The following is a 22188-nucleotide window of genomic DNA, read 5'->3' on the forward strand; positions in this document are numbered from 1 at the left end:
TTAAATGGTACAGTAGTTTTACACCACTGTTGGTTCCATTGGACTGGGCAAACTAAATCAAGTGCAGCTCCAGTATTTGACATATGATATACTTGACCAAGGAAGTCTGAAAGGAAGTCAAGTATTGATGGTACGGAGAAGTAGACTCCACACCCTTGGAGAAGTAGACTCCACACCCTTGGAGAAGTAGACTCCACACCCTTGGAGAAGTAGACTCCACACCCTTGGAGAAGTAGACTCCACACCCTTGGAGAAGTAGACTCCACACCCTTGGAGAAGTAGACTCCACACCCTTGGAGAAGTAGACTCCACACCCTTGGGTATCTCAATCAAATGCATTTTTTAGATTCATTTTATTTTATTCATTTTATTGAGCAATTTCTGAAAATGTAATCCAACACACACTGTACAATTTTGTTCAGCCAATTTCAACCAACTGCAACAAATCGGACACATCTGAGAGACACACGGTTGGTTGAGAAACTGCAGCACTGTGTCATGTGACAAGAGTACTTATCTATACAAGACACAAGAGTGCAACGCAAATAACACAATTATCTAAGCAAAATGGCCATTCTGCGTACATACAAATTGCAGGGCTGCACTCTGCATTTTGAGTAGATAATTACGTTCTTGCGTTCCATACTTGCATGAGGTATAAATGAGGCTTTAAAGATCCCGTGAAAAAAATCTATTTGTTGCAAATAAGTGTTGTATAAAACCCATGACCTGTACATACATACCCTAGTTCAAAATAACAACTTCATTTAATATCGTTACACTGAAATTAAGATTGGCTGAAATAAACAACACAAAAAAAAAAAAAAAACATTTTACAGCCATAGCAATCTGCTGTCATTTTCTCGAAGAACGCCTTTGGCAATCGCAATGACTGGTTGTTCCCTGGCCTGAACGCAACCACTCAGTAACATTTACAATATTTTCAACATATGGCAACAAAGGATCAACTTACGGCCCTGATTTTTGGGCCACAACATAATTCAAAACATTTGAACACTTCACTTTCCCTAACATTAAACCCGACCTAACAAAAACCTTAAACTTAACCCATTCCTTAATTTGACTGTACTTTTGTTCTGCAACTTCTGGGATGGTGAAAATGTTCAATTAAATCCAGATGAAGAAGCAGCAAGCCAATAAAAATAAAACACTAAAGAGTTGCTAAACCAGAATTATGGATGTTTCCCAAATGGCACCCTATTCAGTCCATTACATTTGACCAGAACCCTATGGGACCCGGGTCAAAAGTAGTGCACTATAAAGGGAAAAGGGTGCCATTTGGGACAGGACCCGTGAAGTAGGCTACCCTTGATGGACTGTGCCACGACAATACAACATGTTCAATACCAAACTTAAAATAAGTCATGGAAACAACACATCTGAAACCATTCAACTAAACTAATGATGAAAGATGGATCACAAAACACTGTGGCAACTTCTTCACAAATGGCCAGACTTAGCTGGTTCCCAGTTAGCACCGATGCAAAGTTAGCGTCCGATCTAAAACTAATATCTGTTCCATGTTTCCAATTTTCAAAAGTCTGGAATAATTCTGCAATCCAGGTTCAATACAATACTTCAAAGATGAAGAGGGTGGTTGATGATGCTATTAAATGCTTTGCCCAGAGAAAATATAATTATATATATAAAAAAAAAGCCACTACAAAAATATTATTTATTTTACTTAAAAAGAATAAGGCCATTTTAAACTTAGTCCTGCAATGGAATTGCTACGATTCAAGTGCTTACATTCAGAAAACACAGAATAAATCTGAGGCCGTCAAAGTTTAAACTCAATGAAACAGTCTAGACTACACAAAAGTAGATAAAAATGGCAATCAAACGAGTCAGTGACAACAGGAAGAGCTAAATCAAGAGAAGTCAACAGGAAGAGCTAAATCAAGAGAAGTCTTACACATTCATTTCAGGTGACCAAAATCAGCAAACTGTCGTGTAGGCTAGACCAAATAGGGTAAACATTTTATTTGATTTTTTGTTCTTGCAAGAAAAGTGGTCCTACACTGACACCGTTTACCAAATCCATCAGTCCATCCTCAAGGTACAAAACAGAAGCTCGTAAAAAAAATCAACTAAAATGTGCACCATTCTGCACTGTAAGGTCTATGGAGTGTCTTCCAAGCACCACCGTGTGTGTAACTTCTGTGACGCGTCAGTTTCTTCAGTCCTGTTGACGCGTTAGATCCATGACATCATCCCGTCGTTGCACAATACAAGAAACATACTTTACTGTAGTCAGACGACGATGCCGACGTAATGTCCCCCTTCTGGCTTCAACAGTAAAAGTCAAACCTCAACGTGCTCAGTCAAGCCGTGTTGCAAAATGAACGCTAGCCTAAACCAAGAAGTTACTGGAGATATCGTTCACGCTGGTATTCCGCTAGAGTTTCATATAGCGGTCGTATCTGTATCACAGGGGACAGGTTCACCTGCAGGATCCTCTGGGCCTTCCTCCTCAGTTCCTCCACTGTGATGCAGTCGTCCACTTTGACCACTTTCCACCGCAGGCTGTTCTCATCCAGACGACACTCCTCCTGATTGTTCATCGCCCACAGAGACTGGTCGTCCCTCCAGGACCGTCTGTGGTTTGACACGTCAATCTTGTAGTTGTAAACTCCTCGGCCGTTTTGATACATCACTGGGGCGGAGTCTCCGATAAGGGCCCCGTTCCATTCCGGACAGGAGGGATGATACCTTTGACCGACCAATGCCACGGCTTTTGGTGTTCTACCCATGTTCTGCAACGGTATCCCTGAAAGTTGAGAGTGAATCTGTAGTCTCGCGGTGTGGCCTCTCGTCAAACCTGTAATGTTTGTAAGTTTCAGACATTGCTGTATCAGTGGAGGTTCAATAGTCATAACCGGAGGTCGGGAAAAGACAGATCCTTTGTGAGATTCTGATGCACTAGTAGTCCACGATGCGTACTTGTTAGATTCCTTCTTCTTCTTCCTTCCCCTCTTCTTGCCTGTCCTTGAGCCCTTGCTAGTCGTGTCTGTACAGCACATCTCTTCTGGTAGTGTTCTGGCTGTACAGGATCTATATCCATAAACATCTTTGCTTCGTAGCACTGTGGGCTTGTGGCCTTCTTCTTTAAGCCCTTGGAGAAAGGTTACTAGTTCCTCGGTGTCCGAGAGATCCTTTGACATGGGGTTGAGGATCTGTAATGTCTCTAGAAGGACAGTCTGTCCAGCCGAGGCGATTCTGGACCAGGAGTTGACGGCCTTCTCCACAACCGGGTCTGTGTAATTCATGACATCTGCCTTGAGGTAAAATGTTTGAGAGCTCCCGAAGTCTGTCTTGCTTTTCACCCTGTTGAGAGAAATGAGAGTAGCAGTTTCCAATAAAAAATAATAATTGAGAAGACAAACTAAGAACTAATGCATGCTTACTGCTGTAGGCTGGAAAGGGTTCCTAAAGGGGATCACTTCTATGGGTTGGGACTGAATTCAAGCACTTATTTCAATTGCAAAAGAAGAAACAATGTGACTATCTGCACAAACATGTACAAAAGCTAAACAGACTTGGCTTTCCAAGCCATAAATAACTGAATTGTTTAGCTAGTAGGGATGGGCACAAGTACTCGGTCTAGGTTTGTATTCAGTTACCAATGAGTACTTAACATTCTCAAATGCAACCAATTAGCAAGTTGATATAACATTTCAAACAGGGATTGACACAAAGGGTTGCCTTATTGCCTGAGCAAAGTAAACTGAGCAGTCATGCAAGTTGAGCATGCGCTGAGGTTGCCCTATTGGACAAATAGAGGTGTGGGGGGGCGATAACAACAAAGTGCAAAGAATTACCGTAGCCTAAAGCTGATCTTTCTGGTTCCCCAGTATTCTAAGTGAAAGACCGATAATGTATGGCAGTTGAGCAAGCTGATCTTTCTGGTTCCCCAGTATTCTAAGTGAAAGACCGATAATGTATGGCAGTTGAGCAAGCTGATCTTTCTGGTTCCCCAGTATTCTAAGTGAAAGACCGATAATGTATGGCAGTTGAGCAAGCTGATCTTTCTGGTTCCCCAGTATTCTAAGTGAAAGACCGATAATGTATGGCAGTTGAGCAAGCTGATCTTTCTGGTTCCCCAGTATTCTAAGTGAAAGACCGATAATGTATGGCAGTTGAGCAAGCTGATCTTTCTGGTTCCCCAGTATTCTAGGTGAAAGACCGATAATGTATGGCAGTTGAGCAAGCTGATCTTTCTGGTTCCCCACAACTTGGAGTCCACCTGTGGCAAATTCAAATGATTGGACATGATTTAGAAAGGCACACACCTGTCTATACAAGGTCCCACAGTTGACAGTACATGTCAGAGGAAAAACAAAGCCATGAGGTCAAAGGAATTCTCTGTAGACCATCCGAGACAGGATTGTGTCGAGGCACAGATCTGGGGAAGGGTACCAAAATAGTGACCTCCATAATTCTTAAATGTTAGAAGTTTGGAACTACTAAGACTCTTCCTAGAGCTGCCCGGCCAAACTGAGCAACCGGAGGAGAAGGGCCTTGGTCAGGGAGGTGACCAAAAACCCGATGGTTTGTGGAGATGGGAGAAACTTCCAGAAGGACCATCTCTGCAGCACTCCACCAATCAGGCCTTTATGGTAGTGGCCAGACGAAAGCAATTCCTCAGTAAAAAGAGGCACATGACAGCCAGCTTGTAGTTTGCTAAAAGGCACCTAAATTGTCTTAGACCATGAGAAACAAGATTCTGTGGTCTGATGAAACCAAGATTGAACTCTTTGGCCTGAATGCCAAGTGTCACGTCTGGAGGAAACCTGGCACCATCCCTACGGTGAAGCATGGTGGTGGCAGCATCATGCTGTGGGGATGTTTATCAGCGGCAGGGACTGGGAGACTAGTCAGGGAAAGATGAACAAAGCAAAGTACAGAGAGATCCTTGATGAAAACCTTCTCCAGAGCGCTCAGGACCTCCGACTGGGGTGAAGGTTCACCTTCCAACAGGACAACGACCCTAAGCTCACAGCCAAGACAACGCAGGCGTGGCTTCGGGACAAGTCTCTGAATGTCCATGAGTGGCCCAGCCAGAGCCTGGACTTGAACCTGATCAAACATCTCTGGAGAGACCTGAAAATAGCTGTGCAGTGACGCTCCCCTTCCAACCTGACAGAGCTTGAGAGGATCTTGTAGTGTCATACCCAAGAAGACTGGAGGCTGTAATCGCTGCCAAAGGTGCTTCAACAAAGTACTGATTAAAAGGGTCTGAATACTTATGTAAATGTGATATTTTTGTTGTTGTTGAAATTAGCAGAGATTTCTACAAACCTGTTTTTGCTTTGTCATTATGGGGTATTGTGTGTAGATTGATAAGGGAATAAATTATTTAATCAATTTTAGAATTAGGCTGTAACCTAACAAAATGTGGAAAAAGTCTAGGGGTCTGAATACTTTCCAAAGGCACTGTATGTATGCATGTTCCAATAGTTCCTTTGGAAAGTATTCAGACCCCTTGACTTTTTTCACATTTTGTTAGGTTACAGCCTAATTCTAAAATGGATTAAACATTTACATTTTCCTTTATTATATTCTACTACCACCGCTCCCTAATTGGACTAAACTAAATTAACACTTAGGCTTCTACTTCCAGTTTATACGTACTATATACATTTTACTGACTATTTTAGAATAGTTATATTTTGTTTGTTTTAAGTCCTGGCCTTCCTCCATTTCTGATGTCAATCCAGTTCGATTTTTAATTTCCATTTATTTTTTAGAAAAGTTGGTTAAAGGTTCTGAACCTATATGCATTTTATGGACACAGTATATTTAGTCATCTTGGTTATTATAGTCCCACCCTTCAGCTCCATTCAACCCCTCCCATCTATCTCTTAACACCATCCAGTCCCGTCAGCTCCATTCAACCCCTCCCATCTATCTCTTAACACCACCCAGGCCCTTCAGCTCCATTCAACCCCTCCCATCTGTCTCTCAACACCATCCAGGCCCTTCAGCTCCATTCAACCCCTCCCATCTGAAAGTTCTGAGCCATTCCATTCTCAGTTCTGCCAATTTTTTGGTCCTGAAATAAAATTGGTGCCCTTTTTTTATTGATCACATTTTCTTTAACCAATTGTAGTCTTTAATGCAGGGCCGATAGACACGTTCCTTACTTTTTCCCCCTTCCATTTTTGCAGTAATGCTGCAATTAGTTGGTTGTCATTTTGGGTAGAGCAGACATTTCCATATCTATGTGTTAGCTGCATGTGTGACATAACACCACCAGTCTTATTATATCATTTAGAAAGATTCTACCATTTTTAAATTGATAAGTATATTTAAGTAAGTGCATTTAAGTACATAAGTATATATAACCACTAGGCTACCCTGGGGCGGCAGGGTAGCCTAGTGGTTAGAGTGTTGGACTAGTAACTGAAAGGTTAGGGTTAGCTCGGGATTTTTGCTCATAAAAGAATAAAAGCAGGTCACTAGGTGTAGGCAAAACCATAAGCAAATAGGTAAAATGGGATATTACTAAAGAGTTAATCAAGGTGAGTTTTCCACAAATAGACAGGTATTTTCCTTTCCATGTTAGCCAGAGCTTCTCTTTTTGCTATAAAAATGAATCGAGTGAGAATGTATTTATTTAGGGATATGTATCCAGAGTATATCCACATCGCCATCAGACCATTTTATTGGTAAACTACACGGTAATGTCAAAGTTGTATTTTTTAATACGCATTTATAATTTGGTTGTAATCCGGAAAGAAAAAGTATCTAGATCCTCTATGAGGCGGTGGAGCTGAAGAAAGTATCTAGATCCTCTATGAGAAAGTATCTAGATCCTCTATGAGAAAGTATCTAGATCCTCTATGAGGCGGTGGAGCTGAAGAAAGTATCTAGATCCTCTATGAGGCGGTGGAGCTGAAGAAAGTATCTAGATCCTCTATGAGAAAGTATCTAGATCCTCTATGAGGCGGTGGAGCTGAAGAAAGTATCTAGATCCTCTATGAGGCGGTGGAGCTGAAGAAAGTATCTAGATCCTCTATGAGGCGGTGGAGCTGAAGAAAGTATCTAGATCCTCTATGAGGCGGTGGAGCTGAAGAAAGTATCTAGATCCTCTATGAGAAAGTATCTAGATCCTCTATGAGGCGGTGGAGCTGAAGAAAGTATCTAGATCCTCTATGAGGCGGTGGAGCTGAAGAAAGTATCTAGATCCTCTATGAGAAAGTATCTAGATCCTCTATGAGGCGGTGGAGCTGAAGAAAGTATCTAGATCCTCTATGAGGCGGTGGAGCTGAAGAAAGTATCTAGATCCTCTATGAGAAAGTATCTAGATCCTCTATGAGGCGGTGGAGCTGAAGAAAGTATCTAGATCCTCTATGAGAAAGTATCTAGATCCTCTATGAGGCGGTGGAGCTGAAGAAAGTATCTAGATCCTCTATGAGGCGGTGGAGCTGAAGAAAGTATCTAGATCCTCTATGAGGCGGTGGAGCTGAAGAAAGTATCTAGATCCTCTATGAGGCAGTGGAGCTGAAGAAAGTATCTAGATCCTCTATGAGAAAGTATCTAGATCCTCTATGAGAAAGTATCTAGATCCTCTATGAGAAAGTATCTAGATCCTCTATGAGAAAGTATCTAGATCCTCTATGAGGCGGTGGAGCTGAAGAAAGTATCTAGATCCTCTATGAGGCGGTGGAGCTGAAGAAAGTATCTAGATCCTCTATGAGGCGGTGGAGCTGAAGAAAGTATCTAGATCCTCTATGAGGCGGTGGAGCTGAAGAAAGTATCTAGATCCTCTATGAGGCGGTGGAGCTGAAGAAAGTATCTAGATCCTCTATGAGGCGGTGGAGCTGAAGAAAGTATCTAGATCCTCTATGAGGCGGTGGAGCTGAAGAAAGTATCTTCAGATACTTTAGAATCGGAACCCTCATCAGAAGCTAGCCGCTAACTAGCTACTAGCTAGCCACTGCTAGCGGTCTTCAACGCTAACTAGGACACCAGCGCGACATCTACCCAAAGCATATCAGACTGCTTTTTCTCTACCACATCTCCGGATTCCTACCGCAAGCTCTGAAGCTTTATACCGGATCATCGTAAATAGCTAGCTGCAATCCGAGTGGCTACTCCTGGCTAACGTCTCTGTCCCAGAGCAAGCACCAGTTAGCCTGGAGCTAGCCTCGAGCTAAGCCCATCTCCCGACGACCCGAAGAGGTCCAAAAATACCTAATTTGCCAATTGGCCTGGACCCTCTACTGACCCTCTACTGCCGACACGGAGCCCCGCCGATCCATCACGACTGGTCCGCCGACATAATCGTCCGAGGGGTTTCAACAGGCTTTTCCGCTGCGACATCGCCAAAGATCCATCTGCTGGCCAAGGCCCGCGAGCTTTCTGAATCACTGTATCTCCAGCTCACCGCATGAAGAGGAATAAATAAACAGACTCACCCCATCGCGACGTCCCCCAAAGGTTAACTCTCTAGCCCTCGCTATCTCCCTGCTTGCTAATTCGGCCTGCTAACGGCTAGCTTGTCAAGCTCCGGTCCGCTAACTGCTACCTTGTCTAGCTCGGGCCTACGAACTGTTAGCTTGTTAGCACAGGCCTGCTAACCGTCTGTACCACCGCGTCCCAATCACTCTCTGACCCCATTTACTTTCTATCTCTTTTTGATTTTTAATTTGTTTATACCTTCCGGAAACCTGCCTCACCCAATGTGATACGGAATCGCTATTACTTTTACTCTTATTTTTATGACACACTCAAGAACCTCCAGACGCTAACCAGCTAACTAGCTACAAGCTAGTTAGTCATTGTTAGTTTAAAAAAAAAAAAAAAAAAAAACTGGATAACACTCGCCAGCCCCCCTGCCCATCCACCGCTGCCCCCTGGACACTGATCTCTTGGCTACATAGCTGACGCACGCTGGACTGTCCATTAATCACGGTACTCCTTTCTGCTTTCTGCTTGTTTGTCTTACCTGTCGGCCCCGTTGCCTAGTCAACGCCATTTTACCTGCTGTTTGTTGTGCTAGCGGATTAGCCTCGCCTACTGTTTTTAGCTAGCTTTCCAAATTCAACACCTGTGATTACTGTATGCCTCGCTGTATGTCTCTCTCAGATGTCAATATGCCTTGTATACTGTTGTTCAGGTTAGTTATAATTGTTTTAGTTCACAATGGAGCCCCTAGACCCACTCTGCATACCCCTGTTACCTCCTTTGTCCCACCTCCCACACATGCGGTGACCTCACCCATTACAACCAGCATGTCCAGAGATACAACCTGTCTCATCATCGCCCAGTGCCTGGGCTTACCTCCGCTGTACCCGCACCCCACCATACCCCTGTCTGTGCATTATGCCCTGAATATATTCTACCATGCCCAGAAACCTGCTCCTCTTATCCTCTGCCCCCAACGCTCTAGGCGACCAGTTTTGATAGCCTTTAGCCGCACCCTCATACTACTCCTTCTCTGTTCCGCAGGTGATGTGGAGGTAAACCCAGGCCCTGCATGTCCCCAGGTACCCTCATTTGTTGACTTCTGTGATCGTAAAAGCCTTGGTTTTATGCATGTCAACATCAGAAGCCTCCTCCCTAAGTTTGTTTTACTCACTGCTTTAGCACACTCTGCTAACCCTGATGTCCTTGCCGTGTCTGAATCCTGGCTCAGGAAGGCCACCAAAAATTCAGAGATTTCCATACCCAACTATAACATCTTCCGTCAAGATAGAACTACCAAAGGGGGCGGAGTTGCAGTCTACTGCAGAGATAGCCTGCAAAGTAATGTCATACTTTCCAGGTCCATACCCAAACAGTTCGAACAACTAATTTTGAAAATTACCCTCACCAGAAATAAGTCTCTCACTGTTGCCGCCTGCTACCGGCCACCCTCAGCTCCCAGCTGTGCCCTGGACACCATTTGTGAATTGATCGCCCCCCATCTAGCTTCAGAGTTTGTTCTGTTAGGTGACCTAAACTGGGATATGCTTAACACCCCGGCAGTCCTACAATGTAAGCTAGATGCCCTCAATCTCACTCAAATCATCAAGGAACCCACCAGGTACAACCCTAACTCTGTAAACAAGGGCACCCTCATAGACGTCATCCTGACCAACTGGCCCTCCAAATACACCTCCGCTGTCTTCAACCAGGATCTCAGCGATCACTGCCTCATTGCCTGTATCCGCTACGGAGCCGCAGTCAAACGACCACCCCTCATCACTGTCAAACGCTCCCTAAAACACTTCTGTGAGCAGGCCTTTCTAATCGACCTGGCCCGGGTATCCTGGAAGGACATTGACCTCATCCCGTCAGTTGAGGATGCCTGGTCATTCTTTAAAAGTAACTTCCTCACCATTTTAGATAAGCATGCTCCGTTCAAAAATGCAGAACCAAGAACAGATACAGCCCTTGGTTCACTCCAGACCTGACTGCCCTCGACCAGCACAAAAACATCCTGTGGCGGACTGCAATAGCATCGAATAGCCCCGTGATATGCAACTGTTCAGGGAAGTCAGGAACCAATACATGCAGTCAGTCAGGAAAGCTAAGGCCAGCTTCTTCAGGCAGAAGTTTGCATCCTGTAGCTCCAACTCCAAAAAGTTCTGGGACACTGTGAAGTCCATGGAGAACAAGAGTACCTCCTCCCAGCTGCCCACTGCACTGAGGCTAGGTAACACGGTCTCCACCGATAAATCCACGATTATCGAAAGCTTCAATAAGCACTTCTCAACGGCTGGCCATGCCTTCCGCCTGGCTACTCCAACCTCGGCCAACAGCTCCGCCCCCCGCAGCTCCTCGCCCAAGCCTCTCCAGGTTCTCCTTTACCCAAATCCAGATAGCAGACGTTCTGAAAGAGCTGCAAAACCTAGACCCGTACAAATCAGCTGGGCTTGACAATCTGGACCCTCTATTTCTGAAACTATCTGCCGCCATTGTCGCAACCCCTATTACCAGCCTGTTCAACCTCTCTTTCATATCGGCTGAGATCCCCAAGGATTGGAAAGCTGCCGCAGTCATCCCCCTCTTCAAAGGCGGAGACACCCTGGACCCAAACTGCTATAGACCTATATCCATCCTGCCCTGCCTATCTAAGGTCTTCGAAAGCCAAGTCAACAAACAGGTCACTGACCATCTCGAATCCCACCGTACCTTCTCCGCTGTGCAATCTGGTTTCCGAGCCGGTCACGGGTGCACCTCAGCCACGCTCAAGGTACTAAACGATATCATAACCGCCATCGATAAAAGACAGTACTGTGCAGCCGTCTTCATCGACCTCGCCAAGGCTTTCGACTCTGTCAATCACCATATTCTTATCGGCAGACTCAATAGCCTCGGTTTCTCGGACGACTGCCTTGCCTGGTTCACCAATTACTTTGCAGACAGAGTTCAGTGTGTCAAATCGGAGGGCATGCTGTCCGGTCCTCTGGCAGTCTCTATGGGGGTGCCACAGGGTTCAATTCTCGGGCCGACTCTTTTCTCTGTATATATCAATGATGTTGCTCTTGCTGCGGGCGATTCCCTGATCCACCTCTACGCAGACGACACCATTCTATATACTTTCGGCCCGTCATTGGACACTGTGCTATCTAACCTCCAAACGAGCTTCAATGCCATACAGCACTCCTTCCGTGGCCTCCAACTGCTCTTAAACGCGAGTAAAACCAAATGCATGCTTTTCAACCGATCGCTGCCTGCACCCGCATGCCCGACTAGCATCACCACCCTGGATGGTTCCGACCTTGAATATGTGGACATCTATAAGTACCTAGGTGTCTGGCTAGACTGCAAACTCTCCTTCCAGACTCACATCAAACATCTCCAATCGAAAATCAAATCAAGAGTCGGCTTTCTATTCCGCAACAAAGCCTCCTTCACTCACGCCGCCAAGCTTACCCTAGTAAAACTGACTATCCTACCGATCCTCGATTTCGCGATGTCATCTACAAAATGGCTTCCAACACTCTACTCAGCAAACTGGATGCAGTCTATCATAGTGCCATCCGTTTTGTCACCAAAGCACCTTATACCACCCACCACTGCGACTTGTATGCTCTAGTCGGCTGGCCCTCGCTACATATTCGTCGCCAGACCCACTGGCTCCAGGTCATCTACAAGTCCATGCTAGGTAAAGCTCCGCCTTATCTCAGTTCACTGGTCACGATGGCAACACCCATCCGTAGCACACGCTCCAGCAGGTGTATCTCACTGATCATCCCTAAAGCCAACACCTCATTTGGCCGCCTTCGTTCCAGTACTCTGCTGCCTGTGACTGGAACGAACTGCAAAAATCGCTGAAGTTGGAGACTTTTATCTCCCTCACCAACTTCAAACATCAGCTATCCGAGCAGCTAACCGATCGCTGCAGCTGTACATAGTCTATTGGTAAATAGCCCACCCATTTTCACCTACCTCATTCCCATACTGTTTTTATACTGTTTTTTTATTTATTTATTTACTTTTCTGCTCTTTTGCACACCAATATCTCTACCTGTACATGACCATCTGATCATTTATCACCCCAGTGTTAATCTGCAAAATTGTATTATTCGCCTACCTCCTCATGCCTTTTGCACACATTGTATATAGACTGCCCATTTTTTTTCTACTGTGTTATTGACTTGTTAATTGCTTACTCCATGTGTAACTCTGTTGTCTGTTCACACTGCTATGCTTTATCTTGGCCAGGTCGCAGTTGCAAATGAGAACTTGTTCTCAACTAGCCTACCTGGTTAAATAAAGGTGAAATAAAAAAAATAAAAAAAATCTAGATCCTCTATGAGGCGGTGGAGCTGAAGAAAGTATCTAGATCCTCTATGAGGCGGTGGAGCTGAAGAAAGTATCTAGATCCTCTATGAGGCGGTGGAGCTGAAGAAAGTATCTAGATCCTCTATGAGGCGGTGGAGCTGAAGAAAGTATCTAGATCCTCTATGAGGCGGTGGAGCTGAAGAAAGTATCTAGATCCTCTATGAGGCGGTGGAGCTGAAGAAAGTATCTAGATCCTCTATGAGAAAGTATCTAGATCCTCTATGAGGCGGTGGAGCTGAAGAAAGTATCTAGATCCTCTATGAGGCGGTGGAGCTGAAGAAAGTATCTAGATCCTCTATGAGAAAGTATCTAGATCCTCTATGAGGCGGTGGAGCTGAAGGGGTCATTGTATGGTGTTAAGCCCTGAATTTCTAATCCTTTAAGAATATTGTTGGACCTGATTTTAACAGCTAACATTTCGATGGCAATATAAATAGATATGCCGATAGTGGACAACCTTGTGTTACTCCTCTTGAGAGTTTAAAACTTTGAGAAGTAGCCATTATTTACTATTTTACACCTATGGTTACTATACATGACTTTAACCCATTTTATAAGAGATTCTCCAAAATTGAAATGTTCTAGGCATTTATATATAAACTCCAGTCATAGTTTATTAATCTGCCTTTTCAAAGTCAGCTATGAAAACCAGGCCTAGTTTCCCCAGACGCTAATATATGCATATTATTATTGGATAGAAAACACTCTGAAGTTTCTAAAACTGTTTGAATTATGTCTGAGTATAACATAACTCATATGGCAGGCAAAAAAAAAACGGAGAAAAAAAATCCAAACAGGAAGTGGGAAATCTGAGGTTTGTAGTTTTTCCAACTCAGCCCTATCGAATACACAGTGGGATATGGGTCAAGTTGCACTTCCTCAGGCTTCCACTAGATGTCAACCATCTTTAGAACGTTGTTTCAGGCTGCTACTGTGAAGGGGGGCCGGATGGGAGCTGTTTGACTAAGGGGTCTGCCTGCAGCCTCGTTCTCAGTCACGCGGTTTCACATGAGAGGTATCTCTTGTTCCATTGCTTTTCTACAGACAATGGAATTCTCCGGTTGGAACATTATTGAACATTTATGATAAAAACATCCTAAAGATTGATTCTATACTTAGTTTGACAAGTTTCTTCAACCTGTAATATGACTTTTTTTAACTTTTCAACCTGAACGCAATTTTGAATGTTAACCAAACGCCCTAACAAAAGGGGCTATTGGACATAAATGGACATTATCGAACAAAACAAGCATTTATTGTGGAACTTTGATTCCTGGGAGTGCATTCTGATGAAGATCACCGAAGGTAAGTGAATATTTATAATTCTATTTAGTTTTGGAACTACTGAATGTAACGATTTTTGGATATAAATATGAACTTTACCGAACAAAACACACATGTATTGTGTAACATGAAGTCCTATGAGTGTCATCTGATGAAGATCATCAAATGTTAGTGATTGATTTTATCTCTAATTGTGCTTTTTGTGACTCCTCTCTTTGGCTGGAAAAATGACTGGGTTTTTCTGTGAGACCTAACATAATCGTTTGTGGAGCTTCCGCTTTAAAGCATTTTTTAAATCAGACACCGTGGCTGGATTAACAAGAAATGGTGCCGCTAGTGGAACCCCAGTCCTAGACAGGTTAAAAATCAGTACATTTATATAAACAAATAACCTTAAATTCATTACATTTTCATCTCATATCAAAATGAAAACAAACCAGTAAAATGTTATTTTTCAAAATCTCAACTGTGTTTGTATATTCTCCCATACAATAATCTCACTTCAGTTTGCGAACCCATGGGGTCCTCCGTCAACAAGAAGGGTGTGAACAGCTTGTGTCATGAACAGCCCATAGAAATAGACGTGGCAGCGCATTCCCCAATGCTGGAAGGGGGCCCTGAGAGAAAAGTTTGCGAACCTCTGATCTAGCTTAGTTTCTTCCAAAAATCAAGCTTTGCTCTCTTATTAACAGTAGAAAGAATCCCCTCCTGGATCTAGAGCCTTGCTGTGTAATATATATTTTTTTTTACAGAAAACTGTATAGCATTTTTTGAGTTACTTGTATAACTTTAAGCTGGGATGTCTGTTCTGCAAATAGCTTAGGTCTGACTGTATAAAAATAAAAAATGTCTGCAATGTGCTTGTTAGCATTCTCTATGGGAGTTTACATGTACATGGGGGTAGAAAATGTCACCCCTTGTGTTCAGTGCCGGTATTACCAAATATCTCAGTATGGCACTAGGTCAGTATAAAAAAAAAAATGGTATGGCAATCTGGATACCGCTAAACCTAAATATTAGTGTTAAATTCAGTGATACCCGATCCCTAACCTAGTTAATGAGAAAACAATCTCTAACCATACCCTAGATAATGAGAAAACAATCCCTACTCGATCCCTAACCATAACCTAGATAATGAGAAAACAATCCCTAACCATACCCTAGTTCATGAGAAAACAATCCCTAACCATACCCTAGTTAATGAGAAAACAATCCCTAACCATACCCTAGATAATGAGAAAACAATCCCTAACCATACCCTAGTTCATGAGAAAACAATCCCTAACCATACCCTAGTTAATGAGGAAACAATCCCTAACCATACCCTAGATAATGAGAAAACAATCCCTAACCATACCCTAGATAATGAGAAAACAATCCCTAACCATACCCTAGATAATGAGAAAACAATCCCTACTCAGCCCTAACTCAAGTGTCGAGCTCAGTAGAAACAACAGGATTAGATATCCGCTCTTGGGGCCGGCGTTGTCTGATTTATACGGCCATTCAGAGACATGTCCTAAACGAACACGTCTGGACTCTCTGTAATAACGATCAACTGCTCTCGTCATTAGTTCATCTGGTAAAAGGACTGTTTTCAGTTGGCTAAATTATGTATATCATTATGACGCCCTCCCAGCCAACTTGACAACTGTGTGAAGCATTGGAGTCAACATGGACTAACATCCCTGTAAATGCTTTCAACACCTTGTCGAGTCCACGCCCTGACGAATTAAGGCTGTTCTGAGGGCAAAGAGGGGGTGCAACTCAATATTAGGAAGGTGTTCCTAATGTTTAGTACAGTGTCTTGCAAAAAATATTCATCTCCCTTGGCATTTTTCCTATTTTGTTGCATTACAACCTGTAATTTAAATATATTTTTATTTGGATTTCATGTAATGGACATACACAAAATAGTCCAAATTGGTGAAATAAAAAAACATGTTTCAAAAAATTCCTAAAAATAAAAAACAGAAAAGTGGTGTGTGCATATGTAGTCACCCCCTTTGCTATGATGCCCCTAAATAAGATCTGGTGCAACCAATTACCTTCAGAAGTTACATAATTAGTTAAAATAAAGTCCACCTGTGTGCAATCTAAGTGTCACATGATCTGTCACATGATCTCAGTATATACACACACACACACACCTGTTCTGAAAGATTCAGAGTCTGCAACACCACCAAGCAAGCGGCCCCATGAAGACCAAGGAGCCTCTCCAAACAGGTCAGGGACAAAGTTGTGGAGAAGTACAGATCAGGGTTAGGTTATAGAAACATCAGAAACTTTGAACATCCCACACAGCACCATTAAATCCATTATTAAAAAATTGAAATAATATGGCACCACAACAAACCTGCCAAGAGAGGGCCGCCCACCAAAACTCACAGACCAGGCAAGGAGGACATTAATCAGAGAGGCAACAAAGAGACAGAAGATAACTCTGAAGGAGCTGCAAAGCTCCACAGTGGAGATTGGAGTATCTGTCTATAGGACCACTTTAAGCTGAACACGCCACAGAGCTGGGCTTTATGGAAGAGTGGCCAGAAAAAAGCCATTGATAAAAGAAAAAAATAAGCAAGCACATTTGGTGTTCGCCAGAAGGCATTTGGGAATCTCCCCAAACATATGGAAGAAGGTACCTCTGGTCAGACGAGACTAAAATGTAGCTTTTTGACCATCAAGGAAAACGCTATGTCTGGCGCAAACCCAACACCTCTCATTATGCCGAGAACACCATCCCCAGAGTGAAGCATGGTGGTGGCAGCATCATCATGTTGTGGGGATGTTTTTCATTGGCATGGACTGGGAAACTGGTCAGAATTGAAGGAATGATGGATGGTGCTAAATACAGGGAATTTCTTAAGGGAAACATGTTTCAGTCTTCCAGAGATTTGAGACTGGGACTTAGGTTCACCTTCCAGCAAGACAATGACCCTAAGCATACTGCTAAGCAACACTCGAGTGGTTTAGGAGGAAACATTTAAACGTCTTGGAATGGCCTAGTCAAAGGCCAGACCTCAATCCAATTGAGAATCTGTGGTATGACTTAAAGATTGCTGTACACCAGCGGAACCCATCCAACTTGAAGGAGCTGGAGCAGTTTTGCCTTGAAGAATGGGAAAAAAAATCCCAGTGGCTAGATGTGCCAAGCTTATAGGGACGTACCCCAAGAGACTAGCAGCTGTAATTGCTGCAAAAGGTGGCTCAACAAAGTATTGACTTTGGTGGGTGAATAGTTATAGTACACTCAAGTTGTTTTTTTAATCTTGTTTGTTTCACAATAAAAATATACTGTGCATCTTCAAAGTGGTAGGCATGTTGTGTCAATCAAATGATACAACCCCCCCCCCAAAAAAAATATTTTAATTTCAAATTGTAAGGCAACAAAATAGGAAAAATGCCAAGGGGGGTGAACTTTCGCAAGGCACTGTATAGTAGTAAAATATGGTATACCGCAAAGTAGGGCTGTGACGGTCTTGTAATTTTTGATGTCTTCATTGGTTATCCAAATGACCACGGTCACCAATATAATCATTCTAACAGCAAAACAGACTAAACATTTGTGTATATATTTTTTTTAACGGCTAATTCTGCTCACCTCCGCTCCTGATTGCATGTGCTGCATGGAGGAGGGGGAGCTTTGCCTAGGCAACCGAAGAGTCAGTACAACACCTTGCTGAAATAAGGAGCAACAAAGTTATTACGTTTTAATATTTTAAAAAAAATACACGAGTCATCTTTTTGACCACCTTCAATCAGCTGTTTGTTCCACAACATAATACTGAAACGGTATGTCTTTCTCCTCCCATCTCTCCTGATGTTGACGTTAGATGAAAACCAGGCTTACTTTTACTTTGCTGCTTTTGGGTCAAGTTTGTGGACTTGAAGTTCATTTAAAATTTACATTTATTTGTTAAGTTATTATATTTTTCATGATGGTCTTCATCAATAATCATTGGGTATACAAATATAAAATGACCTGACAGCGCTAATGTCAAGTGCAGTGAAAATGTGTTATGGTAAAATTCCCTTCTCAGTTAATAATTGGCATTCAGTCTCGTTTTACTTTAAAAAGGCTTAAATGAGAGTAAACTATATTTTCACAAGTATATGAAAACAGACCTCTCAAATGACAAACTAGGCTAGTTAGCTATATTTATTAACAGTTAGCAGCCACCCCTAAAGTATTTTCTACTAGCTACCATATCACTTTGGTCAATAACATGGTCTTCAAAAAGTGTCTTGACTACTCAATATTCAATCAAGGGAGGGAAAATGTTCGCCGTGCTGAATAGGCTGCCAACCAACTGTTTCCCATGCTGTTCCATAGAGATGTAGGCGATGCCTTCTTACAAAAGGTAGTAGGCTATAATGTGAGCGTCCTAGTACTAATCAGAGACTACGAAACACAAACTACAAACTCAATGGTGGAGCAGTTGTAGCACAGGAAAGCAGTGGGCGCGGCTCACCCCCACAACAGTTGAACAGTGAGATCTAAATATTGATCATTTTTCAGTGATATAAGTTACTTTCGATGGAAAATAGGCCTAAAATGTTATTTATACCATTACGCAAGAACACAATCTACGCAAATTGGTGATCTTTCGTAATTCTGCCGAGTTACAAATTGAGAAGTTGTTCACATTTCTGTATTTTTTGCTAAACAACTACAGCAGATTATTGCCATTTTGCGTAGCTAAATTTTACTTTTTGCATGTAGTTTGTTTAGTTTTGCGTAGGGGATAAATTAGGCTTAAACGTAATGGATTACTGTTCTTAGAAGTAACGAGTCGTGAATTATTACACATAACGACCCCAACATTGGTGGTAGTGCCCCTTGTGGTATGGAGGAACAAATCCACCCCCCCCCCAATATGAAAACCTTTGGTAACTCCCATCCCAAAACTAGCTAGTTTTAAATTAAATGTAAATATGACCAAATAAACTTAGTAAGAACAGAAAGGGGTTTACAATAAACTACAAACAAAGAAAATCCAATGTATTTTAAAATTAAAATCTCAGTAGTAAGACGTAAATTAGACTTCACACAAAGCTAGCTAGCGACAGCCGGGTCACTAGTAGACTGACGTTAACACACACTTCCCTCTCAGTTATCAAGCAACACAGTTTGCTATGCGATTTTGTGTTTCCTTACGCTTTCCCTGCGTTCAACGCGAAATTGGAGCCCAGAATTGGAGGGAAATGTCATTAGATGAAACACTGACAGCTACAAAGAGACGCACATTTTTTTAAATCTAAATAAAACCTTACCTTTCAACGGTCTTAAACAAGCATCATTCAGTCCACTGGCAACTGAAGTCTAGATTAAAATGGCTGCAATGGGGCGAATTGACTCAGTGAAAAGAGGCGGGGATAATAAAAAAAAGGAAACTGGGTGGAGTGAACACCCATATAAGGAAGAAGGGGCGTTTGTGAACGTTCACCCGTCCGGTAAAAAGGCTGCTTTTTTAGTTCGGTCAAAGATTGTCTATTATATTGACAAGATATTCGAGTGAACATTCTAATAATGGCAATAGATGTCCACAAATATGTAAAGCAGGCGGGAGGAGACGAGATCAGGTGGGACCATTCTAGCCAATGAGACGGCAGATACGCGAGTGCACAACAGGCCATAGATATCGGTAGAGGACTCATCTTTGTATCTGTGCCATTATAGCGTCTGTGACAACATGGGCTTCGCAGGGGTTGGAACCGAAATTATTGCCCAATCGTTTCGTTTTGAACAGAACCACAATTTTTTTGTTCTGTTCCAGTGTTTTCCAGCAAAATAAAGTTCTGAACCGGATTTAACCCCCAAAAAGTAATGGTTTATATTTCTCCTTTCTGTTCTTTTTGTAACCTGTGAAATCAACCAATTTTGACCTTTATCTCATTAAATGACTTCACCAAATCAGTGCGGATGGAGCAGGCAAGCTAGTTGTTCTGATGCATGATGGACAGAGAAGTGTAGCTTATGTTGCAAAATGTGACAAAAAAATGTACAGGTGGGGAGAGAGCGAGGGTTGAGGAGCAGGCTTGAAGCGCTAAGCATTTTATTACAAGCATTATCTGAATTAGGTCCATAGAATTATACCTAGGACGAGAGGCTTCTATGAAGGAATCTTGAATATCCTTTGAGCTAGTGTTGCACATGGGGATGTGTGAAACTTACTCCTCAGCCTAAAATGTCCCCACTTGCACCAGTGTATAGCTAACTTTTCGAATTGCACCAACTGGTAAGACACTTCAGGAAGGCAGTCATGAGTGCTAGCGAGGCAGAGGTCCCAAGTTTGTGCCAGGTCTGGGCCAGATCGGGAGAAAGAGGTACTTGCTAAGCAAGCAGTGGTTGCATCCCCGCCTGGTATGGCAATAGCTCGGCATCGGGTAGTGCATCAGATGCTGTGCAGTACATCACTGGGGCCAAGCTTCCTGACATCCAGGACCTATATACTAGGGGGTGTCAGAGGAAGGCCCCAAAAATGGTCATAGACTGTTCTCTCTGCTACCGGGCGGAAGTCTAGGAACAAAAGGCTCCTTAACAGCTTCTAACCCCAAGCCATAAGCCTGCTGAACAATTAATCAAATGGCCACCGGGACTATTTACATTGACCCCCCCCCCCCCCACCCCCACTGCTACTCACTGTACATTATCTATGCACAGTCACTTTACAACTGACCTCGACTAACCTGTACCGCCACAGATTGGCTCAGTACCGATACCCCCGGCATAAAGCCTTGTTATTATTATGCCATTTTCTTCTGTTACTTTTTATTTTATAAATATATATTTTTGCTTTAGTTTATTTAGTAAATATTTTCTTAACTGTATTTCTTGAATATTGCATTGTTGGTTAAGGGTTTGTAAGTCAGCATTTCACAGTAAGGTCTACTACACCTGTTGTATTCGGAGCAAGTCCTTCGCAGTGGTGCAATGACCTGGATCTACTGCTGGGGGCACTGTTGAGTAGTGACTGTAGCACATGGGGATGTGTGAAACTTACTTCTCAGCCTGAAATGTCCCCACTTGCGCCAGCGAATAGCTAGCTGTTCGTGTGGCACCGACTAGTAAGTTTGGGCCGAATCTGGAGGAAGTTGTACTGCTAAGCGAGCAGTGTAACGTCCCTTACACTAGCAAGCTATGCCCCCATTCTCTCCCCCAGTCCCCCTATGCCCTCATTCTCTCCCCCAGTCCCCCTATGCCCCCATTCTCTCCCCCAGTCCCCCTATGCCCCCATTCTCTCCCCCAGTCCCCCTATGCCCCCATTCTCTCCCCCAGTCCCCCTATGCCCTCATTCTCTCCCCCAGTCCCCCTATGCCCCCATTCTCTCCCCCAGTCCCCCTATGCCCTCATTCTCTCCCCCAGTCCCCCTATGCGCCCATTCTCTCCCCCAGTCCCCCTATGCCCTCATTCTCTCCCCCAGTCCCCCTATGCCCTCATTCTCTCCCCCAGTCCCCCTATGCCCTCATTCTCTCCCCCAGTCCCCCTATGCCCTCATTCTCTCCCCCAGTCTTTAATACATTCAGTGCCAGAAAAAGATGTCACTTTTTTCAAGTGGTTCATTGGACATAGTAAGTGGGTGGGCAGAAAGATGTTCAGTAATATACTGGGAAAAATATATACACACAACATGCAACAATTTGACTGATTTACAGTTCATATAAGGAAATCAGTCAACTGAAATACATTTTTTAGGCCCTTATCTATGGCTTTCACATGACTGGGCAGAGGCGCAGCCATAGGTGGGCCTGGGTGGGCATCGGCCAATCGACTTGGGAACGAGGCCCAGTCAATCAGAATGAGTTTTTCCCCCACAAAAAGGGCTTTATTACAGGCAGAAATACTCAATTGTCTGGGTGGCTGGTCTCAGACGATCCTGCATGTGAAGAAGCCAGATGTGGAGGTCCTGGGCTGGTCTGCGGATGTGAAGCCGGTTGGACGTACTGCCAAATTCTCTAAAACGATGGAGGCAGCTTATGGCAGAGAAATTAACATTCAATTCTCTGGCAACAGCTCTGGTAGACATTCCTGCTGTCAGCCAATTGCACAAAAAGTTGATACTGTAAGTGTTTTACAGTATAAAATAATGGTACAGGATTTAT

At 43.3% G+C, this 22188-nt stretch overlaps 1 protein-coding gene across 2 annotated transcripts; it reads right to left on the reverse strand.

Moving 5' to 3' along the window:
• Positions 1-347: 347 nt before the first annotated feature.
• Positions 348-19428, reverse strand: LOC115127867 (uncharacterized). Of its 2 annotated transcripts, XM_065002115.1 has the most exons (3): positions 19360-19419; positions 16236-17764; positions 348-3348 (listed from the first exon to the last, which is right to left on the reverse strand). In XM_065002115.1, exon 3 carries the CDS (start codon positions 3288-3290, stop codon positions 2388-2390), a length of 903 nt encoding a protein of 300 aa, XP_064858187.1. In that variant the 5' UTR covers positions 3291-3348; positions 16236-17764; positions 19360-19419; the 3' UTR covers positions 348-2387. The 2 variants fall into 2 exon arrangements, with proteins under 2 accessions (XP_064858187.1, XP_064858186.1); XM_065002114.1 differs by lacking the exon at positions 16236-17764 and having other exon boundaries at positions 19360-19428.
• Between the last annotated feature and the right edge of the window lie 2760 nt (positions 19429-22188).

Source organism: Oncorhynchus nerka, linkage group LG15 (genome assembly GCF_034236695.1).
Source record: "Oncorhynchus nerka isolate Pitt River linkage group LG15, Oner_Uvic_2.0, whole genome shotgun sequence".
Taxonomy (NCBI): Eukaryota; Metazoa; Chordata; class Actinopteri; order Salmoniformes; family Salmonidae; genus Oncorhynchus; species Oncorhynchus nerka.